The sequence below is a fragment of the Aythya ferina genome (genome assembly GCF_964211825.1).
Source record: "Aythya ferina genome assembly, chromosome: 29".
Taxonomy (NCBI): Eukaryota; Metazoa; Chordata; class Aves; order Anseriformes; family Anatidae; genus Aythya; species Aythya ferina.
Genome location: NC_140326.1, coordinates 281,291 through 306,280, shown reverse-complemented (window position 1 = coordinate 306,280; position 24,990 = coordinate 281,291). Strand labels below are relative to the sequence as shown.

At 46.6% G+C, this 24,990-nt stretch overlaps 2 protein-coding genes across 6 annotated transcripts in view; one reads left to right on the top strand and one right to left on the bottom strand.

Moving 5' to 3' along the window:
• The first annotated feature begins 2 nt into the window (after positions 1-2).
• On the top strand, positions 3-7,778 carry RUSC1 (RUN and SH3 domain containing 1). Of its 2 annotated transcripts, XM_084500298.1 has the most exons (10): positions 3-70; positions 789-2,500; positions 3,092-3,190; positions 3,565-3,641; positions 3,910-4,084; positions 4,219-4,324; positions 4,425-4,471; positions 4,800-5,823; positions 6,290-6,418; positions 7,080-7,778. In XM_084500298.1, exons 2-10 carry the CDS (start codon positions 931-933, stop codon positions 7,246-7,248), a joined length of 3,396 nt encoding a protein of 1,131 aa, XP_084356424.1. In that variant the 5' UTR covers positions 3-70; positions 789-930; the 3' UTR covers positions 7,249-7,778. The 2 variants fall into 2 exon arrangements, with proteins under 2 accessions (XP_084356424.1, XP_084356425.1); XM_084500299.1 differs by lacking the exon at positions 3-70 and having other exon boundaries at positions 591-2,500.
• Positions 7,779-9,348: 1,570 nt separating this feature from the next.
• Positions 9,349-24,990, bottom strand: part of ASH1L (ASH1 like histone lysine methyltransferase) — a 58,215-nt gene continuing 42,573 nt past the window's right edge. For 2 of the 4 annotated variants that reach the window (XM_084500292.1, XM_084500295.1), the window contains exons 12-28: positions 24,307-24,453; positions 22,706-22,814; positions 22,379-22,540; positions 21,764-21,858; positions 21,337-21,494; positions 20,442-20,600; positions 19,938-19,992; positions 19,703-19,835; positions 18,983-19,231; positions 18,456-18,542; positions 18,116-18,206; positions 16,204-16,342; positions 15,443-15,615; positions 14,822-14,988; positions 13,620-13,660; positions 12,602-12,903; positions 9,349-11,654 (exon numbers count right to left, since the gene is read on the bottom strand). In XM_084500292.1, the coding sequence (XP_084356418.1) occupies positions 11,563-11,654; positions 12,602-12,903; positions 13,620-13,660; positions 14,822-14,988; positions 15,443-15,615; positions 16,204-16,342; positions 18,116-18,206; positions 18,456-18,542; positions 18,983-19,231; positions 19,703-19,835; positions 19,938-19,992; positions 20,442-20,600; positions 21,337-21,494; positions 21,764-21,858; positions 22,379-22,540; positions 22,706-22,814; positions 24,307-24,453 (2,359 nt within the window). In that variant the 3' untranslated portion in view covers positions 9,349-11,562. The remainder of the gene's footprint in view (positions 11,655-12,601; positions 12,904-13,619; positions 13,661-14,821; positions 14,989-15,442; positions 15,616-16,203; positions 16,343-18,115; positions 18,207-18,455; positions 18,543-18,982; positions 19,232-19,702; positions 19,836-19,937; positions 19,993-20,441; positions 20,601-21,336; positions 21,495-21,763; positions 21,859-22,378; positions 22,541-22,705; positions 22,815-24,306; positions 24,454-24,990) is intronic. The other 2 variants (XM_084500293.1, XM_084500294.1) reach the window with 2 other exon arrangements.

The following is a 24,990-nucleotide window of genomic DNA, read 5'->3' as shown; positions in this document are numbered from 1 at the left end:
GGCCGGGGCCGCGGCTCCTCCCCGCAGCCGCCGCCGCAGTCAGAGCCCGGAGCCGCCGCAGCGCCGAGGGGTGAGCGGGGGGGAGCGGGGCCGGGGGTCGGCGGAGGGGCTGGGGGAGGCTCCGAGCTCTGGGTCGGGCTCTCGGGACTCCCCCCCGGCACCCTCCGGTTGCGGGGCTCCGCGGCGAGCCCGGGGCCGTGCGGGGCGAGCCGGGGCCGCCCGCGGTGAGGGGCCGTCGGCTGGGGCAAAACGCACGGGGATGGAGCTCGGCAGCGCCTGGGGGGCTCCGGGCTCGGCAGCAGCCGCAGGGGTGTCCGGGCTGCAGCCCCCTCCTGAGGCCAGGCCGGGGCCGAGCGACCCCCCCACCCCCAGCGCGTTTTGGGCTTCTTTGGCCATTGATGCGCTGCCCTCGGAGCGCTGCCGGGGCCGTGTTCCTTTGGCCGGAGGCCAGGAGCTTCGCTGCCTGACGTTTCAAGGGCGTTTTCTCCTTGACAGCATCTCTGAGACGCTCCCTGGCTGCCGAGAGCTGGCAGAGGGAATCCAGCCCTGCTACTGCGGGCGCCTGGACCTGCCCACGCTTCCTCAGCCTGCGCTCGAGCCCTGCCCTGGGGAGCTGCGAGCGGCTGCAGACCCCTGCCCAGACACAAGGCCTGAGCCCGGGGGAGCTATGGGGGAGCCCCCCCCCGTTGCTGGATGCGTTTCTGTCCCTGTGAGCCCTCGGGCTGGTCCCTGCAGCCTGCCCTGCCCGGCGACTTCCACAAGGTCAGCATCTTTGTTCTCTTTCCCAGTTTGTTGTTCTCCGGGTTTGCGCCACTGCTTTCGCCGCCGCTGCGTGAGTAGACGCTGGATGTTTGCAGGGAGCTGGATGGTGTGAGCAGAAGAGCTGTGGGGCTCTCTGAGGAGCCCCAGAGCTACCAGTAAGACAGCATCATGCTGGCTCCGAAGAAAGGCCTGCTGTGCAACCTCAATCATATCCACCTGCAGCACATCTCACTGGGGCTGCATCTCTCCCGGCACCCGGAGCTCCAAGAGACCTCCGACTCCATGAGTCAGGGGGAGCAGAAATGCTGCAGCGGCTGTCAGGAGAACTGTGAGCAAGTGGATGCCAATTCCAACAATCCCTCTTTGAAATGCCAGTGCTGCGAGTCTCACACTGAGCTGCCTGTGACGCTGGCTCTCCAGAACCAGGCAGCTCAAGAAGATTTCTCCTGCCTGCATGCTGAGGAGGAGGTGGCTTCCCCTTGCAATCTGGCTTCCACCTCCTCCTCTGTCAGTAGTTGCTCGGATTTCAGCTTGGATGACTCCCCGGTGTCTGTGTACTGCAGGGGGTTCTCAGGAGAAGGGTCCCAATCCCCTGAAAATCAGCCCGATGTTGTTCCCACAGAAGATGTGGGGGATGACCTGCTGCTGGCTGACCAGGGCAGGACATGGGATGGAAAAGATGGCAACCTCAACCCAGCAGTGCTCCAGGAAGCAGACATCCCGGCTGGAGAGAGCCCAGACAGCCTCTGCAGCAGCAGCTCGCTCAACTCCCAGTACGACGATCCCTCTGTCAGCACAGTGGCACAAGAGACCACAGGCACCTGCGTTGACCTAGACCCTAACTGCAACCCCTTTCCTGACCCAGCCGCCACACCTCCAGCATTGGCTGTGCTAGGCCAGCAGGATCACAGTCTGAGCAGTGCTCCTGAGCCACGGACCTGGGTTAAGAGCATCCCCCCTCCCGTACCTCCCCGTCCCCGGAGACAGCTGCAGATTCTCAATGGGCACAGAGCAGAGCAGCCGGTCCTGCCCGCGAGGCCAGCTGAGCCAGAGCCCGCCTTGGGTGACCTTGGCAGAGATGGAGGCAAGAAGAACATCACCTCCTTCCATGAGCTTGCCCAGAAGAGGAAGAGAAACACCACTGGGACCACGCTTGCCCAGGCCAGGGGTGACCGAAGTGACTGGCTGATTATTTTCTCACCAGACACCGAGCTGCCACCCCCCAGCGAGCTCCTCTCCAGCACTGCAGGCCAGGAGCTGCCCCAGCCGCAGCTTCAGCAGGAGTGGCGGGCGAGGCCTCCTGGTTCGAGGCAGAGAGAGGTGACCACTTTCAAGGAGCTCCGATACCGCAGTGCCTCCAACAAGCCCAGGGGCCAGGCAGACAGCGAGCGGGTGGAGCCGGTGGCATCTCAGCACCCGTCTGCACCCCTCGAAATGTCTGCAGGCAGTTGTGGCTCGAGCTGGATGCCACCCGTGCCATCGGGCAGACAATTGCTGGCGTCTACAGAAAGCCACCAGACAAAGAGGAGGAGATCTCGCCCGGGACTGCAGCCCATCGCAGAGGGGCAGCTGGGGGATGCTGAGGAAGGCAAGCTGCTGCCACAGATCTGCATGCCAGAAGAGAAGGGGCCAGGCTCTGGCTGCAATGGAGACGTGCTGGTTTGGAGGCTTGGGAGGCCTGGCGGGGACCCCTGGGTGCCAGGGAAGGTTGAGCGAGGAGATGAGACCTGCAAGGAGGGTAAGTTTGGGTCACCAGAGGCCACCACCCTTGCTGCAGGGCACCCCCTCTTTCAGGTGCTGGGTAAGGGGACTGGGTCCATAGCATCGCCCTTTTGAGGACCGGTGCGCGGGGCCGGGAGGAGCTGCGGGATCCACGGCCTGCAGGCCCGGCAGCCCCGGCCGCAGAGGGGCCGGGGGGGCTCCAGCGGCTCCTCGCAATCCCGGGTTCCCCCCGTCACTGCTGCGGGGGGCCGGGAGCCCCCCCCGGGCCGCTCCCCCTGCGTCTCCCCCGGCCTCGGCCCTTCCCTCGCCCCGCCGCCCTTCTCCCGTTCCCCTTCGTTTCTCGCCCCGCCCGAGCCCGCGGGGTAAGGCCCTGGGCGGGCCCCAAGGGCAGCGGGGCCCGGCCCGCCCCGCTCCACCGCCGCCCTTCGCCTGGCCGCGGCCTCCGGCTCCATGAGCGACCGCGGCCCGGCTGGGCCCGGCCCCGGCCCCCGGCGCGGTGAGTGGGACCGGGGGGGGCGGACCGGGGCCGGGGCCGGGGCCGGGGCCCGGGGCCGGGGCCTGGAGCCGGCTGTGCCCCGAGCCTCACCGCGGCCTCCCCTCTCTCCAGCCAGGCCCTCGCCGCCCGCCGCGGGAGCCACGGGCGCGGCGCAGCCCTGCGGGGGGAGCTCGGGGAGAAGCCGCGGGGCCCTGGCGGAGCAGAAGAAAGGTAACGGGGCCCCGGGGGCGGGGAGGGGGGCGGCGGGGCTCAGCCCCCGGCTTTCTTGGGCAGCCTCGGGCACAGGGGCAGGGCTCGCACCCCCCCCGGGCTCTTTCCTCGGAAGCCGCTGCTCTTTGCAGCCCCGAGGAGCTGAGGGTCCCCGCGGCAGCCCCCTGGCAGTCCCCTGCCCTGCAGTGGCTCCTGGAGCCCCCGGTCCAGCCAGCTGGCCCCTCTCCGGCTCCTCCAGGCCTTGGGGTGCTGAGCTGCTGCTTGCCACAGCCGGGGCTGGTCAGCCCCATGGTGCTGCAGAGGGACGGAGCAGATGCTGCTGCGGCCGTGGTGTTTGTTGCCGTGTTGACTCCTTCCTTTCCGTTGTCCGGCAGCCCTGTTGATTGCTGTCAGCACCGCCGTGGATAAGATTATCGCCCACTTCAGCACCGCGCGGAACCTGGTGCAGAAGGTGAGGGCCTGGGCTGAGGCTCTGGTGGGGCTGGGGTGGTCAGAAGGAAGGAAAGGCCACACGGACTTTGGCAGGAGGGGTTTGGGGAGCTCAGCCGTGCTCCCTGGTGCATGTCAGATCCTGATTGCCCACCTCTAGAGGTGGCACAGTCAGGCAGAACCAGCTGGGAGTGAAGAATCCCACCATCTGCCCCTGCAGGCTCAGGGTGAGGTGCTCCCTTTCCCCTCCCCTCTCCTTGTGCCTAAATGCTGATGCCTCTCTGCTTCAGACGCAGCTGGGAGACAGCTGGCTCAGCCCAGATGTGGGTTACCTGCTGCTGCACACGCTCTGCCCTGCGCTCTATGGCTTGGTGGAGGATGGGCTGAAGCCATTCCAGAAGGATGTTATCACAGGCCAGAGGAGGAATTCCCCCTGGAGCTTGGTGGAAGCCTCCGTGAAGACAGGTAGGTGTGGGGAGTGTGCTCCTGGAGACATTAGGCCCAGCACCTCAAGGTGCCTGGGGTCCTTTTCCAGCCTGGGATCTGACTGGGTTGGACTTGTGTCCACAGTGATTTTCTGCATATTGTGTGTTCCGCAGGGCCCAATACCCGCTCTTTGCAAAACCTCTGCTGGCATGTGGCTGGACTGGCCCCTCTCAACAGCACCAGGCAGAAGTTTCATGCCTTTATCCTTGGCCTTTTGAAGTGAGTATTGGTCCTTGTTGACCCAGGCTGTCCTTGCTGTGATGGCTGGCTGGAACAGAGTTCTGAGGGCTCTAACTTTGGTTTCCTTTACTTTGCTTAGTACTAAGCAGCTGGAGCTGTGGATCTCTCACCTGCAGAATAGCCCAGGTAGGACACAGTGCCCAGAAGTGTGTCCCCACCCCCCAACTAGTCCTCTTCTACTTGTGCAAAGCCAGAAAGCCAGCGTAGGAATTCCCACACCCTTTCCTCACAAAACGCTTGGTCAGGATTCCCACAGTGAATGGGGCATTGCTTTCCGTGGCCATCCCATTGGGTGAAGGCAGTCAGGGAGGCAATTTGGAACATCTTCAACACAACCCTCAGCAGAAAGCTCTTCGTCAGACGTGCTAGGATGGACCAGCAGGCCCTGGGGGGAATCTGTGGGTAAGGGGTAGGGAGCATTTGCCAGCTCTCCAGCATTGCTCATATCTCGTAGGTGTTATATCCGTGCTGTATTTTCCCACGGCCTTCTTTGCCCTGAGCCAAGGCCCTCTTCCCCACCTTGCTGATGAACTGCTGCTGCTCATCCAGCCCCTCTCGGTGCTGACATTCCACCTTGACCTGCTCTTTGAACACCATCACCTCTCCGTGGACGCAAGACCTTTGTCCCGTCATCTGGAGTCACCTCCAGCTCCTCCCCATCACGCTGCTCAGGCTCGAGGGATTGTGCAGCCTCCTCTGGAAGGCCAAAGCAGCACTGCAGGGGCCAGCCTGGAAGATGAGATGCCCCCTGATGCTCTGGGGAGGGCAGCTGGTGTGGAGGAAACCCCAAGGTCCCAGTCCCAAGCAGCTGTGTGCAGCCTGGTCCCCAGCCCCCAGGTGGGGGCTGCCCTGCAGCAGACCTTCCAGCACGTGCTGCGGTGGGGCGATCAGCTCAGTCGTGCTTTCTTGGGAACTGACAGCTCCCCAGAGACCGGCAGGCCCGAGGCAGGCCCTTGGGATGCAGTGGCTGGCCCTGGTGGCTGGTGGGCCCAGCTGAGCCAGGCCTCCAGGATTTATGCTGCTCCTAGCAAGGAAAAGTTCCCCTTTGTCTGGTGGACGAAGCTGCAGACGGCTGCGGAGGATTCCAGCCCTGGCCAGGTGACGCGACCCCAAACACCTGCAAGCGAGCCTCGAGGCACGGAGCTGCAGTTCCTTCAGACCAAAGCTATCCCTGAACTCTCCAGTCTGAACCCCAGCAGCAGTGCTGATACCTCTGGGACCTCTTCCCCTGAAGACCTCGTCCTGCCCTCTGGAGCAGGCACACCCTCCGATCCTGCTGTTCCCACTGCTGGAGAGAAACCCCTGGCTGCTGCTGCAGAGCCTCGTGCGGATAGGAACCGGGCAGCCCCTTCCAGCCCCACGGCCAGCAGCGCTCCTCGCCCCAACAAGGGCACCTGGCTGGGCCGGCTCTTCGGAGCCACCAGCCCCTCTGCCCGGAGTTCCCCATGCGGTCCCAACACTGTCTCAGCTAGGTCCAGGTAAGGCCCAGCTTGGGAAGGCAGGGGTGGGGAAGCAGCGTGTGCTCAGGAAGGGGTTGTCTCACCTGGCAGCACGGATACCTGATTTATTTTTCTTTGTAGAGCCCATAATCCAGGTTGTGTTCCTGGGCTGCTCTGCCATGTCATGGGATTAGTGCATGTCCCAGGTGCTGCTGCCATGGAATGCTGGCAGTCCTTTACAGCAGGAGCTCGTGGTCAGGCCGTAGTGGTATTGCCATGGCTCAGTCAGCTCCCGGAGCACCAGAACTGGTCTGCTGAGCAGAACTGCTGGTGACTGGCACCTGGTGCTGCAGGAGTGCCTGGCACACACAGCTCGAGGTTTCAGGTGGCGCAACGTTTCTCTTGGTGTCCTGGTCATGGTGCAAAGCCTCATCCCACCCAGACACGGTCCCAGCCCCAGCAGCTTGCTGTTAGCTCATGGCGTTTTCCCTCTCCTTTGTGGCAGGAGACCCTCCAGCTGGCTGTCCCCCAGCGCACACGTCCTTGCCGTGGTGGTGAAGGGGCTGGCGACCGAGAAGATCCATGCCCAAGAGCAGCCAGAGAGGAACACATCCAATGTGCCCCAGACCCACAGGTGATGCAGGGCACTTGCTGTGATGGTTGGGGTTGGAAAGCTGGTGGTGGACTTTTTGGGGGGAGAAGCAGCAGTTGCTGCCAGGCATGGCTTAAAGATCCTATACCCTTTTCTTATTTTACCTCTCACTGTTGCTAACTTGCACCTTGACCACCCACCCTGGGGATTGCCCTCCTCTTCTGCTGAGCTGCAGGTGGCCATGTGTACCCACCTACATGTGACCAGTTGCTTTTCCCAGACATTTTGGTGGGGGAGTTTTGAGCATTTTTTTTTGGGTGCTTTCTGGGTTCATAGTACCCTGTTTGGAGCAAGTATGTGGCAGGTCCCCACCCAGCTGTGGTGGTACTTGTGTGCTCCCACAGCCTGTCCAAGCGAGCACAGAAGGGCGCCTGGCCCTCCCACGCTGCATTTGGCCATCTCCCTGCTCCTCAGCACTGACCTAGAGCTTTCCTCCTCCTCACTGCAAATGCTGCTCCCATTCTGATGCTGTTCCAAGGGTCTGCTTGGCAGGATGCTTTTGTGATGGGGATTGTTGATCAACTACTGGTGGTCACTGGCGCCACAGATGAGCATCAAAGCCTCTCCCAGTCTGATGCGAGCCTTTCTTAGCCATCTGTGGGGTTTCTGGGGAGGCGAACCCCTGATGGCATTTGTTGTGTAGGGAAGTTCGCGCGCTGTGTGACCACACAGGTGCTGCCGCTGGGCACCTGAGCTTCCAGAAAGGAGACATCCTGCAGCTGCTCTCCACTGTGGATGAAGACTGGATCCGCTGCTGCCATGGAAACAGCACTGGCCTTGTTCCTGTGGGCTACACATCCCTGATCTTGTGAGGAAGAGGAGGAGCCCTGAGGAAGCAGCTGAGTTTGCAGAAGCAGGTGCCGCCTCCGGGAAGGACGGTCTCCCTGCCACATCTTCACCACCGTCAGGGCTGGCAGGTCTGCAGGGGGCCCTTGTTCTGGTGCCAGCCCCTGCTGCTTGCTAGCACGATGCTACCTTCTGCCAGGGCTGCGTCCCGCGAGCCATTGCTGCACATGTTGCCACGGAATTGCTGCCAATTCACTGCAGGCCCCCTCCGTGGGACCTGCTCTCGCTGATGTCGTCTCAGCTGCTGCCCGTGCCTGTGTGAAGGGAGGGAAAGCCCCTGTCCCCGTGCATTACTCACAGTCCTGTATGCTGTCTGTGTGCTGTCATGTCCTGTCACTGCCACGTCCACCACTGCCTTGCTTTGCCCCATGGCTGGGGCGTGCAGCCCAGCCAGCCCCAGCCAGCAGTGTGCTGTTCCAACACTGTAAATAGTTGTAACCACGGGAAGAAGCGTGTTCTGGGGAAAGAGCTGGAAATAAAGGTTGTGACTTACGTGTCCTCGGCTGTGACTGGATCATTGCAGCTGTGGGGCTGGGAGTGGCTGCGTTGCCCCTCCCTACATGTGTGGCTGGGGCTGGAGCTGGGTGATAGGTGCCTGCAGGGGAAAGCCACGCATGCAGGGACAGGGGCTGGTGCCCAGCTCGCTGCTCCCGGCCCATCCAGGGTCCCGCCGTGCTGGGAACAGGCTGGCATTTAGAGGGAGGTGCGTAGAGAACAGGAGCAGGCTCCTGTGAGGTGCCTAGTGATGCCAGGACAGCAGGCAATAGCACAAAGTGAAGCACAGGAGAGTCCACGGCTGCAGTTTCAGTGGCACATGAGACTATTTCAGAAAATAGGCTGTGTCCTGCTTTGAGGATAAAGTGGATTTTTTTTGTTAATTCTGTTCTCATTTTCATTTCTCTCTCTGTAAGTTTTATTCTCAGAAAAGGGATGTTACAGCTTAATTGGAATGTTATTTGGATTGCCTTAAGTAGGTTTGATTGAATTCCACAACTGCCTCTGGATTTTGAAATGGGGTCAAGCCAGCAGGATGTTAATCCAGGTACTTTGTCAATTACTATTATTTTTGAAGCACTACAATCCTTGGCATGGTGTCTTTGGTTGAAAGAAAAAGACATTGTGAAGTATACAGGTCAAGCATGGTGTTTTAATGACACCACAGAGAGTCAGGCTAGGAAATGGAAAAAAATATCAAGTTACATTAAAAGGGCTCATCGGTATACTATTTCATTCCTGAGTAACTAATGCAGATAGTTGCTAAATTTATTCCCAGAAATTATGTTTGAACCAGAGGAAATTTAAACCCTAAATGAAGATTTGTGAGGATCATCTATCTCATTAGTGCCAACCTTGGTAGAGGCTATTGGAGGAAGTGCAAGGTTGAAGACGCCTCAGAAAGGACAGCGTGCAGGATGCAATGTTCTCAATTTCTGCCTCTCCCCGTTGCTGCATTCTTTGTGTTCCTCATGATCACATTGATGGCTCCCAATAACTCAAAATTAATTACCTCTGTCTTTCTAGCTTACTTGACTTTTCGGTAATGGCAGGGGGGATATTGCTTACAGTGCAAATCTGTATTTGCACTGTAAAGTCTGATGTGACTCAGATCTGATGCTAGTGGCAACTGAGATGCATTAACAAACCTTGGAGCTGACGGAATTGACTCTGCTGTCTGTACAGACATGGGGGGCACTGCCTCTGGGTACCAGGGGTCTATATTCTGGGAATAGGCACTAAATTCATAGATTATTCACATACTAACCTGCCATTGTACACGGTTACACATCCTCTGACTACCAAACTGCATGTCTGTGCTGATGCTCCTGTCTCTGCAAACACGCTGCCACCATCCTTCCTGCCAAGGGCTGAACAGAACCATCAGCATCAAGCTACAACCTCGCAAAATGCCATCAACAATCAGGAAATTTGGTATCTGAAAGAAACGGGGCAACAGCTCACATAAATGAGGCTGAAAGAGAGGCAGGACATGACAGGAGGGGCCGAGGCAAAGAGGCAATAGAAAAAAAAATCAAAGACATGTCAAAAAACACCCCACAAGTCATCGATAGGAAAAGATTTTCCATTTAATACTAGACTCTCTCAGGATTGAGATGCAGGCTTTTTATGCAATTACATCCAATGTTAAAATTGGTAATACATAATTTACAAAGATTAACATCAAAACAATGATCTATTTAGATATGCTTTGTAAAAAGGAAATATATTAGCAGCATTTATTTTCAGCAATCACACAGCCTACACCCATGCAGACTAAGAGTTCATATCTATTTGCAATAATGTAGTGCTTCCTGGTCTTAAAACAGCGATCCTGGTGACACACTGGTCTTCTCATTATTATAAAATAACCGAAAAATAAAAAAAGTCATTAATTTCTACACCAGTAAGAAAAACAATTCTTTGCACTTACCTAACATTTGATTGTCTAAAAAACATTTTGTTTAGTCTTTCAACAAAAGAAAGATAAAATGACAGAGCTAGTGTCTCGCTTCTGTACGCACTTTATTTTTTAAAAACTTTTTAGTGTTTAACACCATTTGAGACAATGATTTCTGTTTTAAACTAAATGAGACAACTCAAGATTTTGGACATGCGATATTCCTACTACACGCACGAGTATTTTATACTCAGGGTTCCTGGTACTGTACAGTGCTTCTCTACAGTAAGAAAATATTCCAAACTATTTTCTTATTTCTTTTTTTTTTTTTTAATAAAATATTTTTTCTCAAAGGGTTTTTTCCTTTCTTTTTTTTTTTTCTTTTTAAATCAACACATAAAAGTTAATGGAATGAGTCATGTTCCACTAAGAGTAAAATAATTATAATAATAACAAGAATGTACATTAGGACAAGCTTGGTCCATTAAAAAGGAACATGTAACTACTGTATTGCTTTACATCCACGCAGCAGATATATACAACTTGGCACATTAAAAACTGTTTTTCTTATAAGAACATCTAAAACAGGACTGTATATGCATATGTACGTCTGAAAGACAAAAAAGCAAAGCCATCTTAAAGGGTCAGTGTATGCCTATCACCCCCTCTCTTTGCCAAAACCTGGGCTGGACCCAGAGGCAGGTGACAGCTTTGTGGCTCCTCACGCCAGGGAAGGTTATCGGTATAACGCGAGGGGTCCTGCTACAGCACTAGCTTGTGGTACACCATGTAAATCGAAATTTCGTGCAGTGAGATTCAGTGCCTTGGCTCTTACTTTTGGGAATAATCATCTTTGTCAGGGCAGAGAGAGAGGGTGGTGCGAGATACACTGTCTCTTAATTTAAGAGACGGACATTTTAAGCTGTACAACCAGAACACAAGAATAGTGTTAGCAGTTGATATATTCTACAGTTCACAACAAATACTCGCTCTGAATACTGCTTGACGGTTCATGTAGTGAAGGTTTCCTTTTTTTTTTTTTTCCTTTTTCTTTTTAACAGGTTTTAATTTGCACAACACACTAGACACACAAGAACCACAGCTTATCAAAAAAACCAACAGCAATGGTGTTGTCAGGATTTGACTTGCTTTATAAAATTTCTCTGCAGAAAAAAAGTGAAAAAAATCACACCCCGCCCCCTCCCCCCTCTACAATGCAGTACAAGTGCCTCAACCAACCAACTCTTGCTTTACTCCAGCGTGACTTTGGAAATTGCTCCTTGTCACAGATCAAAGGTACATGTGTGCACTGGCCGTTCCACGGTGAACATTTTGCACATTCAGGTACGTTTCTCTCTTCTTGGAACTTGTGCAAATCAGAGGCCACAACTTTAGGGCAGCCTTTAATTTTAAGCCACTGGGCCTTCACCCTCCCATCTGGATTTCATTCACTGGCATGGGTAATGGTGGTGCCAACAGTATCTTGTACAATCACAGGTTAATTGGTGAACGTGGGGAATATTCTCATCAGAGTAAGTCTGTCCTCATCCTTCTTACCTCCCCATCTTTTTTTTTTTTTTTTCCGCTGAGTGGGAATATCAAGCAAAAATAAATTAAATTTGACCATCCTGGACAATAACCACGAGGTTTTTCTCAGTACCTAACATCAATACAAGGCACGCCCAATAACACACACACCATAAGAGCACTGCAGAGCAGGGCAGGACAACCTGCCAACCCAGACATCTAAGTGCTAACTGTTTGTATATTTGTCAGTTTTCTGCTGCCCTCTTTTCCTTGGCTGGTGCACAAGAAGTTGGGCTCCTGCCCTCAGTCCTCAGCAGACCTTGTAGCAGACTCCAGACCACAGCTTCCTCTTGTGGCATCACTTTCTGAAGCTGCTCTCTGGGATGGTGAGAGTGCGCCTCCTCAGTTTTCTTCCTGATCCTTCCTCCAGCAAGTAAGTGACATCAATAGCTGCAACAGACCACAGGCTATTTGTAAAGATGGTGACACCAGGTACAGCTTTACTATTTCCTTACTCACAGTTTTTAAAGGATGATTCCATCCATAGTGATATTCAAAACTCCACTGAACAAGGTGCTGAGCAACCCAAATTGTTTGAAGTTTGCCATGCTTAGAGGGGAGGATGATTAGACCTCAACCCAAATTACTCTCTGAGGCTATGCATTATTATTTTGTGTTAGTTCCCAGAACATGAAAGAAAAAAGTGAATTACTCGTCTGAACACAGTTCATCCTAGGTTTTAATTCTAATAGTTATCTAAGCTATCTCTAGATCACCCTGAGAAGCATGTTACAGTATGATTACGTATACACAAACCAGCATGTGGGAAGCATATGCCAGCAACCAAAGCACGAACTCTGAATATCACTGGCCTGTTAAAAAGGATGACCTGTAGCAACATTCAGGTTGCTGGATGTCCACTGTCACAGCAGCTAATGATATTGCAATTAAAAACAGGGAACTACTTAACCAGGGCAACCACTGCACCATCATTCTACAGTTTAGAAGTTACCCAGAACCCAACAGTAAGAACTATCACTAAAAGTCAAAAATTACTTCCTGAATTCTTTCTTTTTTCTTTGCATGTCTGTTGTGTTTCTCAGTTGTAAGCAAAGATTAATGGGGGAATGTCCTCAGACAGTCTTTGTGGTTACTAAAAATACTATACAAAACAGTGTCAGTAGAAAGAAATTTCATATGAATTCATAAAACTGCTACTGCTGCAAAAGAAAACATTACTGCAAATAAAGCTAATTATTAATAATGTCCACTAGCAAAATATTCAGACAGAAGTGTTAATTTTATCAACACAGTCTGCAGTGAGCTAAAGAAAAAAAACAAAACAAAATCAAACTATAGAAGAAATGCTCTTGTGTAACCACAGCATAAAATCTCACCGTTTTTCCCTGGGATTTTCTCTAAGAGGGTTAGCAGGATTTGATTAAGTCTCTCTCTCTGAATATGCCGCCTTTCCTCTGGAGTGCACAGCTGCCTTGTGTCAGAATTGCCTTCTTCCACCTTTTTATCAGTTTCACAGGTCTCACTAGAGACTGCCTCTTTTTCTGGCTCCTCTATGCTAGGCACCTCACTTGAAGTTTGCTCTTGGTTTCCTAATACATCCTCAATAAGTGGAAGAGAATCCTCTTCTTGGTTTAAGTCTTTGATCTGTGGTTTAGAGCGATCTGTTTTCCAAGATGATCTGACAGGAAAAGAAGAGTTTAAATACCAAATTTTTTCAGACACTTACCTGAAAGGTGAATTACTAGAGAGTCAAGGACTCCTCAGTAGGTAGGAGACTGTCTAGAATCTCAGTCATTTTACTTATTAATACATGCATTCACACCTACCAGATCTATGGGGGGATATAGGCCTATAACCTCATTTGCATAAGGTCAAATGCAGTCTTTAAAAAAAATAATTCATTTTTAATTTCAATTTATAAATATTTTCATTTGCCAAAATAGTTGAGCACAACACATACTGATGTTTTTTCTTCAATTACCATGGCTCCTGGTAAGTATTTGTAAAGTCTTTAAGAGAACTGAGAGAATGCACTAGCCTGGGCTGTTATTACAAGGAGTACATGGTCAGCCTATTCAGTGACTGATCTCCCTCCTGTGCTGGGGGCTATGCTCTCTTCCACATTCAGCTGCTTCTGCTAACTTTCAAAATGGCTTCTGTACTTTCCTGACTAGTAAACATATTATTAAGGAACACCAAGGCTGGTTCTATATTCCCTCTCTTTCCCCTCATTCCCTTTTCCTTCTCTGGAAGTTCAGGGAACTGCTTTAAAGAATTTAAGTTTATTATTTCCTCAGCACCCAGGAAAATGGGTAGGAAGAACACTGGACACTTGACAAGCAAACAGGATCATCCCATCTCTTCTCAGCCAACAATCTGGTAGGTAAGACTTACCGGCCTCCATTTCTCTTGTAGTTGTCTGGTACATAATGAGGCTATAACAACAATAAAGATTATGGTTAATACTGAATAAACTTCACAGTGGAAGGAAGTGCTGGTCTAATATTATTGAAGTACCAATATAGGACTTGCCTATCTGGCACTCTGCATATGCCAGTGCATGGCTGGTGTATCTCACACATAAGACAAATCCGAAGGAGAAGGGATAAAAACCTCATGTAATAGGGACAAATTAGAGCCAGACTTGCTGATTCTTTTTATCTTCTAAATAAATTTTAAGCCATAGACCATTATGAAAAAATTACTTTTTGCACAGCACAAGTTAGGAGACTACTCTAAATTCACTATAAGAACCTCTCTGCTCCCAAAGAAAAGTGCTTTCTTGCAGAAAATTTGCCAGATCTGATATCTCAAAACTCAAGAGACGAAGTAGTGTTGTGTAGGAGGATGTACACAATGAAGAATTGCTACTCCCATAGAATACAGGAAAATAAGATTGAAATGAATGGACAATCAGATGCAGCATGGTAAGGTAAGGTGTACTTCATGATCAGGCCACCTACCTATTTGGCTGCTGTTTTTTGATAAGACATCCATTTTCAGTGATTATTACGTAAGCAAGCAAGTGGTATGTCATTTGATAAAGCAGAGAAATGGAAATAAGAAAATTCTGCTTTTTTGTATTTGAAATTTAAAGGTACTGCTGAAAACCATTTTATAGGCAAAGTTTATTAAAATATCGAGCAATTATATCAAAGAAAAGAAAGCCTGACACAGACTGGCTAACAAACTCGCACTGGACTATATGCCGTGTGATTCTCTGAAACAGACAAAATCATTTTAGAGCTGCAGAATTGCTGCCCAAAAGTGAATTTTAAGATTTCCTCTGTTCAGGAACGACTCACATGAAATTACCATCTAGAATTCTGTCAGAAACCAACATCTGCAAACTTCCACATCACTATTTGTTTGCCTCAACACCTGTTTGCCTTTCAATTGCATATTCTGTGCCTACAGTCAATTTTTATTTCAAAGTTTTTTTTTCTAGACAACTATTCATCCAGTCTGTGTATGCTTACGTGTCATTTTCCTCAGGTTTACAATCCTTCATTCATAAACAGAGAGACAGGAGCTTCCGAAAAATATGTCCAGCCTTCTGGTAAAAAAATAAGGAAGCTATGAGAAGAAACACTTACTGAGAAGTCTCTCTTGGGTGTGAGTTTCTTGGGGAAGTGGTCAAAGGCATAGGGCTTGGTGCAGACAGGATAACGATTCCGGTGGATCTTGTAGAAGAGGTGAGCAGATTTATCAAGGCGGTAATCACAAATATATACATCCTGCTCCTTCACACCTTTTGGCCTCCCTGCAGTTTCAAAATGAAGTACATATGAAAAAATTATTAATCAGATTCAAGAGAAGACAGACAGGATACCAGTACAAAGCCATACACAGTGTCAGAAGTATGGGCTTTAGGGTGTTAAGTGGGATGGCAGGTATTATTACGATTCTGAATCAAGGGGAACAAATGCTGGACACATTCCTAGTTTAAACGTAAGAGAAAAACCTTTAAATTCCAACCAAATAATTCCAAAACTATTTTTACCACCATCACTTTCTTTTCCTTATGCACTGCAATACAAGCCTGCTGCTATCTCCTCAGTACTGCCCCTTGTGCAGAGAAACCACTGTTCAGTGCTAAGGCAATAGCGCCTCCTCAGCTCTGATATCCTGTAAACATTGGCTACTGCCTTTTTGCAGCACTAACTATTTTAGCATACTTCCCAAATTTAATTTCTCATCCTATTAAGTTTCCTTACCTTTGCAGTAGGTGTATAGGTCAAGAACACAGCACGTTCCCACAACAGCCTCTAAGGGGATAATTTCATACAATGGCACCCGGAACAGCTCATTGTGATAAAACTTTCGAGAAGGGGAATGATGTGTTTCATGTGGACGGAAATAATGATGACCAAATGCAAACCGCTCCTCTCTGCTCGAAGATGTGTAGGTAAGAGAAGAGAACAAACAGAAGAAAAAAAGACTATTTCTATAAACCTGTGATACAACTTTACATAACGCCCTCCATTTAATTTTGAACTATCTACCTTGTACTTTGCAATGGCTGTGATGAAAGGCAAACTTACATGAATATAACACTTTCAACTTTATCCCCTTCAGCAAGTGGAAATATTCCTATTGTGATTTTTATGAACACAGCACACTTACCATGCTGCTATCAAAGGGGCATAAGCATTTAATCATGTTACAGTGGCTTAGCAAGTCAGTGATCATTAGCTGAGCCAATTCAGCTGTCAGTGTGTATTCTCAGCCTATTCCAACAGTGAAGGAAATATATCAACTTGTATCTCTTATCCCTTGCTTACACCTCCAACTTTATATGTTTTTACTTCACAGTTCTGGAGTACATGCAGAGACAAGTGGGAAATCATCAAGTCTTTGTAACTTAACCATATTCAGTCCCGCATTTTTAAGCTATAACAAGACTTCCACAAAATTACTGTGTTTTGACAGGTAGGTATATGGAATGTCTCAAATTCAAAAGATGCCTTGAACATACTTCTCATTTTTCCAGAGTTTTTCAATGCGGAAAATATCGAGTTTCTCCCTGTTGATGTGGGACAGCAGCCGATATGACTGCCGGACAGGGTGTCCATCTGGAGTTCTACGGCTGTCTCTCATCAGGTAAACACAATCACCTGGCAATAGGCACAAAATGCACACCTGTAACTTCTCATCAGTCCAGCACACCAAAAATAGAGGAGTAAATGGTTTCATTAAAACTAACATGACAGAGCTACCTAACATTGAATTGCAGAGTGATGCAAAACCAATCCAGAGCCAGTAAAAGAAGGAAAGGTGACCCTCATCGTTTTCAGAAAAAACTTCACTAGCAAAGAACTAAACATAACTTGAACTGCATGCCCACACTGAAAATAGTAACATGTAACAAATCCAGATAAATTATGGCAGGACATGTAACAAAATAAGTTTTTATAAGGATAGTATGGACAAATTAGTGATAGCTGCAATGTTTAAAGAGTAAGACTTTAAGAGGTCCTCTAACTGAAGAGCCCTCACTTATTTATAGGGATTCAATCACAGTGAAATGTGCACTCACACATCAGGCAGTTCAAAGCTTTTCAGCCTTGTTCATTGAAAACATGAGGAGTTCCCAAGCTTGGAACTAGAAGATAGACTAATTCAGTTGTTCAGGCAACTCCCTGGCAGTGAAGGCAGACTGACATAAAGAAATGCTATCCTGTCATAAACCTTTTCAGTCTTATCACAAGATCAGCCTCTTCCTAACACACAACATGCAGGAAAAATGTCATAGTCTATGCATACTGCAACTGCAGGCCTGATGGTCACTACGATCTCTTTTGCCTTGTAGCTGCAAATTGCATGACCTTATGGAAACCAGAGACAGAAAAAGACTGTTTCAACTCTGCAACTGAATCGCAGCAATTACTATACACAAACATGCTTCAGAACCTTTGGTGGAGAACTCAGCAAAGAATCCATGTTTTTTTCCCTTTTTCTACTGTAATGTGTATTACTTCTTAGCATCTTCTGGGCATAGCCTTGCTCAATCTATCCCCTGTAACTGCACAGTCACTGCTGGGGACTAACTGTTGGTGGCAGTTCAGTCTTCTTTTTCCTCTGCTAATGATACACAGGGTTTAGCCATGTAAGCTAACATTTTTCTAATTAATCACCAATCAAGCCGTATAGAATTAGAGATATGTGGTTTTGTCATGACAAAAACGACCTTAACACTATAAATGACTGAAAGTTGACACAAAAAGAGCTAAAACATAACTAAATTAAACAGATTATAGAAATACTGATGCAACCCTAGAAAGACAGCTATTCTCCAGCTGGCAACCCAGCAAAAAAACATGAGATGGGAACACCAAATGGCTGAGCTAGAGACAAGACAGAGAATGCAGAGCAATGTTGAGAAAGAATAAGGGAATGTAAATTCTAGAAAGCTGCAGAGGATAACGAATGCACTGTTCCTTGTTTTTGTTTTTTAATTCTCCACTTTCCTGAAGATTCCTATTTCTCCCCAGCAAACATGCCAACTGGTTTCATTCATTCAAGAGCATTTATCTTAAGAATAATATAAGATTCTTTCTAACCTTGAATGTATCGGTAGAATGAGGTTAAAAAAAAAATAATTAGTGAACTTCTTTGCCTTTACTTCTAAATGTTAACTACTGGATGCTGACTCTACATCTTTCTTCTTTGGCCAGAAGCAGAAACCTATCTGTGTTAAAGGTAATTAACGTTTCTTTGTCAACCAGTCTGTGAGAACTCAGGTTCCTTACTATGTGTCACCCCCATGCTAGCACAGGGCACAGCTTTCTACTTCTAAAAAGATAAAAACACTTGAAACAAGGCGATGCCAGAAATCTGTGTACTATTATCTGATGGAAATCATGGTAGGCACCTGAGTAAGCACATACCTTGGCGCAGCAATAGATCATCCCGTAACAAGCATATGTAGTAAACGCAGCCAGGCTGGGCATAATGGGGACGAGGAATCATGGGAACCTCCTGGAGGAAAAAAGAAAAAGAAAGGAAATGTTAAGATGACCACCATAATCAGCACTGATACGGGTTTGACATCCTTTTTGAAATATGCAGACACTGCTACAGAAGAACTGACACTTAACATGGCTAAATGTAATCCAAGAAAACTACATTATAAAGTAAGAATCACACAATGGCCTTGCCAACATCACTAAATATAAATGAAAGCACTGCTTCAATTTGTAACTGTAGTAATGAAGAAGTATTTTTTACTCTGTTCACAGATCGAGGTTCACACTGCTCACACAAGTAGTGTTCAACGTCAGAATTCACACCCATACAGTCGCAATGCTGCCAGACCTAGAAAAATAGATGCATCCCAATTAGAAATTCTTGTGATATATTTTATTTATAAATCATACTTTTTGAGAAAGTATTAAGGAAAGCATTAAAATAAGCTTCACAAAGGAAATTCAAGACTTTCTCTGAACTATTTCATACTTCTTAAGAAGACAGATAAGATCTCCATGCAACTCTTTATGTAAAAGCCCGTAATTGTTGAAATTCTGCACAGCCAAAGACAGGAGTTTCTGGCAGTTTCAGGAAGTGCTAGCTACTCTATACAGAAATGCAAATTGCATTTCCTCTTTGAAAACAAAATCTCTCAATTCTTCTGGAGAGGAAACGAAGTTCTGAAGAGGTAATTTAGGCTATTATTAGTGATGCAGAGGCTGCTGGTAGAAGTTCCACTGGTTATAGTGAATAGAGAAAGAGCTCCATTTTGTGTTCCCCTGCCTCACCATGCACTTTTCACACTGGATCATGAGTCCTTCATCTTTGTAAAGGCCACAAATGCAACGAATCACATCCTCGTCCTTCTCATGACCATTTTCTTTTTCGCAGACAGATGTCTCACTGCTGTCAGCTTCACTTGCTGTTTCTCCCACTATTTCATCAATTTGGGCAGATGCCTCATGACGAGCATTATAATATGCTTTCCGTAGCCGGCATACATCACGCCCAGTTGGAGACTTTCTGCCATAGTATTTCTGAACAAAAACAAAACAAAGAAACAAAAAACCTTTGTATGTGTTTGGTTTCCCCCTGCAGGTTCCATGTTTTTGCGCATTTCTCTTGTTTGTGCACACTCTTGAAAAGGTGCATCCACCCATGTGGTAACATGACTGTACACCTACTTCCTTTACTTTGAACCGCAGGTCCATGTATCTTAATGTATGACACTAAAGGACAATTTACTTCTCCCCCAAAGTACTGAAATTTCATTAGGCTAGCTATTGGTGCATGTTCTTTACTTTATTCGTCTGACCTAAGGCAAACAAAAGCACTAAGAATAAGCTGAAGTACATTAATTATCAATGTCTGTTCATCAGAAAAGGATTATCAGAAGTTCCCCTTCTCTAAAATATTTTTTCTTTAATTACTCTAAGTCAGCAAGAGCATTAAGCTAGGATATATTCCCAGATTCTACACAACACCCTTAAGGCCAGAGGGAGCCTCACCTCTGCATTCCGGAAGACCTTCAGCATGTCTCCATCAAAAGCCTCCACAGTTTTATAATAGCCAGTCAAGATCTGTTTCTCAATGGTGGCAAGGTCCAACGGGTCAGAGATCTTTTCATAATAGTCTGCATTTCTAAAATGGGAACGTATGCAGAATGTCAATTTCACCAGCATTTCAAATGTATGCAAATCCCTTATAGAAAACCATGGGTTGCTCTGAGAAGCATATACTTACTTTTTCTTTGGGGGTAGGTTGAGGAGAGGAGCTGCAAGAGCCTGCCTGGAGGAATCTGTAACGGGAACACACAGTTTAGCATCACTTACTTGAATAAAACTTTAAAAAAGAAGTAACTAAAACTAACTATATTCTATCTATGTTTAAAAGAAAGGCTCTTCTGGTATCGGGGAACTGAAATGGAGTTTGTTTCAAGAAGCTGGTTGCTGTACTCTGGATATATCAAAATGGAGGATAGTTTCCTTGCAGTTCAGTAAATTGTACCATTTTGCTAAACTACTGAAAAATCAGTTTAAAAGCATAGCAACACCTTCAGATTCTGATGTCAGAGGAAGGGGTTGAGGATAACATTGGTAGCAGGAGAAAGGAGAAAAAAAAACAACACAAGAAGTTATTTAAAGTCCTGACATAAACTATTTTTTTCTATTATTTCGTATTCGAGACTTCATTGTTCCAGAGGCTGAAAAACATCTCTGTGGAGATTTTTCAGGAGTGTCACATCACCTTCACCTTTGTAGGATATAATGCTATCACATATTTCCTTGAAGATTTGTGCTAGGCGGGCAGCACGAGCCACTTCAATATTCTCTTCAGCTGCAGCCAAGCGCCGTGTTCTCACAGAGCGGGCGGTCTGAAGGGCTGAAAATTGGGTCATGAAGACGTCTGAAAGAGGGCAAAAAAGAATTATGCCAAAACAAAAATTTACTTGAAGATTAAATTACATTGTCTTTTCTGATCCAGCAAGTCCATCACCAATTATTAAAATTAACTTTTTTTAAAGCTACTATAACAGTAAAAGATTATTTTCACACGTAGGCTCTCACTGCTTATAGGTCATCCAAATTGTTAAGATGGTTACCAAAGTATTTTATGTTGCTGGAGCAAACATAGCATGTCACTAAATTTACTCAAATTACTAATTTCCCAACTTATTGTGTACCTTACAGTGGGGACCAAATCCTGCACAGCAGTGAAGATTATGGTCCTATGAACAAAGTGCTATTTTGAAACAGTATTAATACATTAATTCCAATACCTATGTTTTGTCCCATTCCCAAAATTGAATGCCAAAATGCTTTCTTCTCTAAAGGCATAATTCGTAAGAAAAAAGCATTAATTATTTCAGAGGAAATTGCAGAATCCCCTAATGCAGAAATACATAGAAAATATAAAAAAGTCTGTCTTACCCTGCTATGTAAATACAAGAGCATACATACACAACTGCACAGATAAATATTTTTTATCTGTAGGGCATTCCCTGTGTGCATTACAATAGATACACTGATCCTGTAGGAAGGCTAAGTTCTGTATGTAAAGCAAAGTTAAGTTCTTCTTGGACATATCACATAGGATCTCAAAGGAAAAGAGTAGCAACATGAGGAACCTGTGCTGGCCTTACCAGATTTAATGTTGCCATCATCCCGACAGATTCCATTCCAGCGGTTGTATAACGACGCAGTATGGATATTATCACTGACATGCTTTACTTCCTCTTGTTTTTGTCGAATCTTTTCCCAGTTTCGTACCAAAAATACATGGTGTTTTAACACAAAATTTCTATATAAATTAAAAAAAAACAGCATTCAGAAATCAGCTTCTTTATAATTAATACCTTAACACAGCAAAAAAGAGATATTCAGACGTAAGCTTCTCACGTCAGTGATGAGAAATACCACCCTAACTCGTTAAAGAAGAACCAAGAACTTCTTACTCAGACAATTCAACGATGCCCTACCTCTTAGAAAATATCAGTTCAACATTTGCACTGCCCCTCAATTTGTGAGGTAAAGAACACCACCACCACCACCACTGAAATCATTCCCTACCTTTCTCTGTTAGACATGGGCTTCATCTGAAGCTGTGGTGTCAGCCTTGTTGGTGTGTTCACGCTTTCACTGGGTTCCTCTGGCATGTGGCCCCTCTGGAAAACAGATCATTCTGATAGACAGGAAAAACTGTGCCAAGAACCTAGCGAACCAATAGCTTCTGAGACAGAAACCGTAGCATTTCTTTTATGTTTAAAATACTACTCATCACAGTCTACAACTTCCTCACGATGGGGAGTGGAGAGGCAGCTGACCTATTCACCATAAACACCAGTGATAGGACCCGTGGGAATGGTGTTAAGCTGAGGCAGGGGAAATTTAGGCTGGATATCAGAAGAGGTTCTTCACCGAGAAGGTGGCTGCACACTGGAACAGGCTCCCCAGTGAAGCAGTCACTTCACCAAGCCTGTCTGAATTTAAGAAGCGATTGAACTGTGCACTTAGTCACATGGTCTAAACTTTTGGGTGGACCTGTGCGGTGCCAGGAGTTGGACTTGATGATCCTCATGGGTCCAACTCGGGATATTGTGTGATTCTACACTTTTTTTAGTATGGTGTCATAAACTGATTTCTTACTAACTTTTATCCATGAAAGAAGCTGTCTTTACTACTTACTCTCTTTTTTAGCTTGTGCTTTGACTTCCTTTTCTCTTTTGACCGTCCAGTCCTTCTGTGAGTGCTCACAGGCTGGTTGCTTTTGCTTGCAAGTCCATTCATTCGTTGACTTTTACCTCCAATTATTCCTCTGCATTTGTCAAAACCACACTTGCAGAGTTGCTTTGGAAAAAAGAAAAGTTACTTTAAATAAAATCCAAAACACTTGGATTATCACTCAGCAATAAAATCCGTTCTATTAAACACAACACAATGGGTTTTGCTTCAACTCTACTGAACTGTTTGTCTTTAGTGATTTTTTTCAAGGTCTTGCATTGTGATCCTTACCTGTTTTTCAACATTAAATGAGTGAAAATTGTAGTCATAAGTCAATTCAGTACCAGCAGGCATGTCTTTAAGTGCATACAATCCAATCCGGTAAACACCATTAACAGACCTGCAGGGAAAATATAATGAAATATTCCAAATAATTAAAACGAAAATTGTCTTTGTCCACATAGTGGAAGTGTTGGAGACAGGAAACAATACTTCTGCCATGCTCAGGAGTACTCTCGTTCTTCATTTGACCTGTTCTTTTTTCTGTCTCTTACAACAAACTTTGAAAGCCACCAAAAATCAATGCTATGTTTACAAAGAGCAGGAAGTTGTGCTACAAATAGAGAAGCTACAAACTGTATTAGCTAATATGACTGATCCACTTATCAACCCTCGCCATAAATCAAGAGCTTACACTGAATGTTTCACCTCAGTTCACAAAATGCACCAAAATTTACTGTCTCTCTGATTCTTTCTGTTGGATTCTAATATTTTAAATTTAATTACTATTGCTTAAAACTACTAGAATTACCTGAGAATCACAAGCTTCCATGCTGTACTACCACTATAGCTGATACCTATTACAACCATTTGCTTTTTCACTATGAATTTCTCAGAAGCCCTTTCTACTAGCCTGGCACTCAATTTATTCTGCTAACATAGTACTGGTATGACACAGGGTATGCTGAAATCAGGCCATTCCCCTGTTCATATGCTTTAAAAACATATTTGAATTGCAGACGTCTGGCTGGGACGGAGTTAGCTTCTTTGCAGCACCCTGTAAGGTGCCATGCTGTAGATCTGGTGCCAAAATAATGCTGATAACACACCAATGCTTTAGCTGTTGCTGAACAGCGTTTGCATAATGCCAAGACCTTATCTGTTTCTCACTCTGACACTACAGTGAATAGATGGTGTGTGTGTGCATGTGCATATGTGTGTGTTTCAGAAGAGGCTAGGAGGGGACTCAACCAGGAAGATCACCTGAAATAACCAAAGATATTTCACACCATATAATGTCATGCTCAGCAATAAAAAGGGAGTGAAGGGTGTTCAGAAGGTTAGGCTAGCAAACAGGCTGGGCATCAGCCTGCCCATGGGAAGTGGTGAGTGATTACCTTTACATCACTTGCTTTGTCTTGTTTTCTTTCTCTCTGTCTTCTCCCAGTTTAGTTATTAAACAATTTTATATCTACCCACAAGGTTTCTTGCTTTTACTCTTCCCCTGTCCTTCACACCAGGGGTGCGAAGAGAAAGTGAGCAGCTGTGTGGTGCTTAGCTGCCTACCGGGATTAACCCACAACACCATAAGGAAAGAATATACACAGCGATTATTTTATGGCATTACCTAGTCTTCAAAATTTGTAGCAGGTTAACAGCACGACAAACAAAAATATTGGATTTGCCTTGCCAGAAAACTTAGATCCTGTCACCAAAACGTCCACTTGGAAACAATATTTCTCTTCTGCAATGCGAGCATGATAGTAAATATTTTTTACACTGTTCAGCTCGATTCCCCTATTTTTAGATCAGATTCTCTTAGATGATCTGGTTATCTATATTTTAGCCACTGCCATACCAGTCTCCCAGTAAACAGAATATATTTTTCTTACCATTTCTGCATCTCACAGTTAGGATTACAGCTGTGGTTGATAAAACGAGCCTCATTGCCCATACGATAACTATCTATCACCATTCCACTGTCTAAATTCAGGCAGTAATGATCACTGTGATTATGGTACTGTTCAATCATCCGGTTCCTATGAAGCAACACAGGAAAGTTACTTGTGATTCTCCTTCTTGCTGCAAAGCATACAGGGAGTAACATAGTAATAGCACATTCAAGAATTCTGAGAGAGGGTTTTGAAGAAAAACAATTGTAATTTTTATACTTTATAGAATTGTACACCTAGAGACGGAGGAAAACCATTATAATACCTATTTTTATAAGTCAAGGCCACTGACAGAGCTTGGATTAGAATTTAGAAATTTGCTCTTCTGGAATGCTCCCTTTTGGGTTCTGCAGATTATTTGTATACATTTCATGTTGATAACCTGTGTATGGAAGAGAAAATGCAAGTATACATTCTTCGATGTGTATATGTATGCATGTGTACAACATTCAGCTCCTCCCTTTCATTATCTGGGGTTGGACACAGTTTTTGCAGTTACATCCATGGATTACAGCTACTTCTTTTTAGCAAGAGAGCAACAGTGACAAGAGAGTCAGTTGTGTCAACAGTTACCTCTGTATGAGGAGATCAGATTTGCCTTCTGATGGAGCTCTAAGAGAAGCA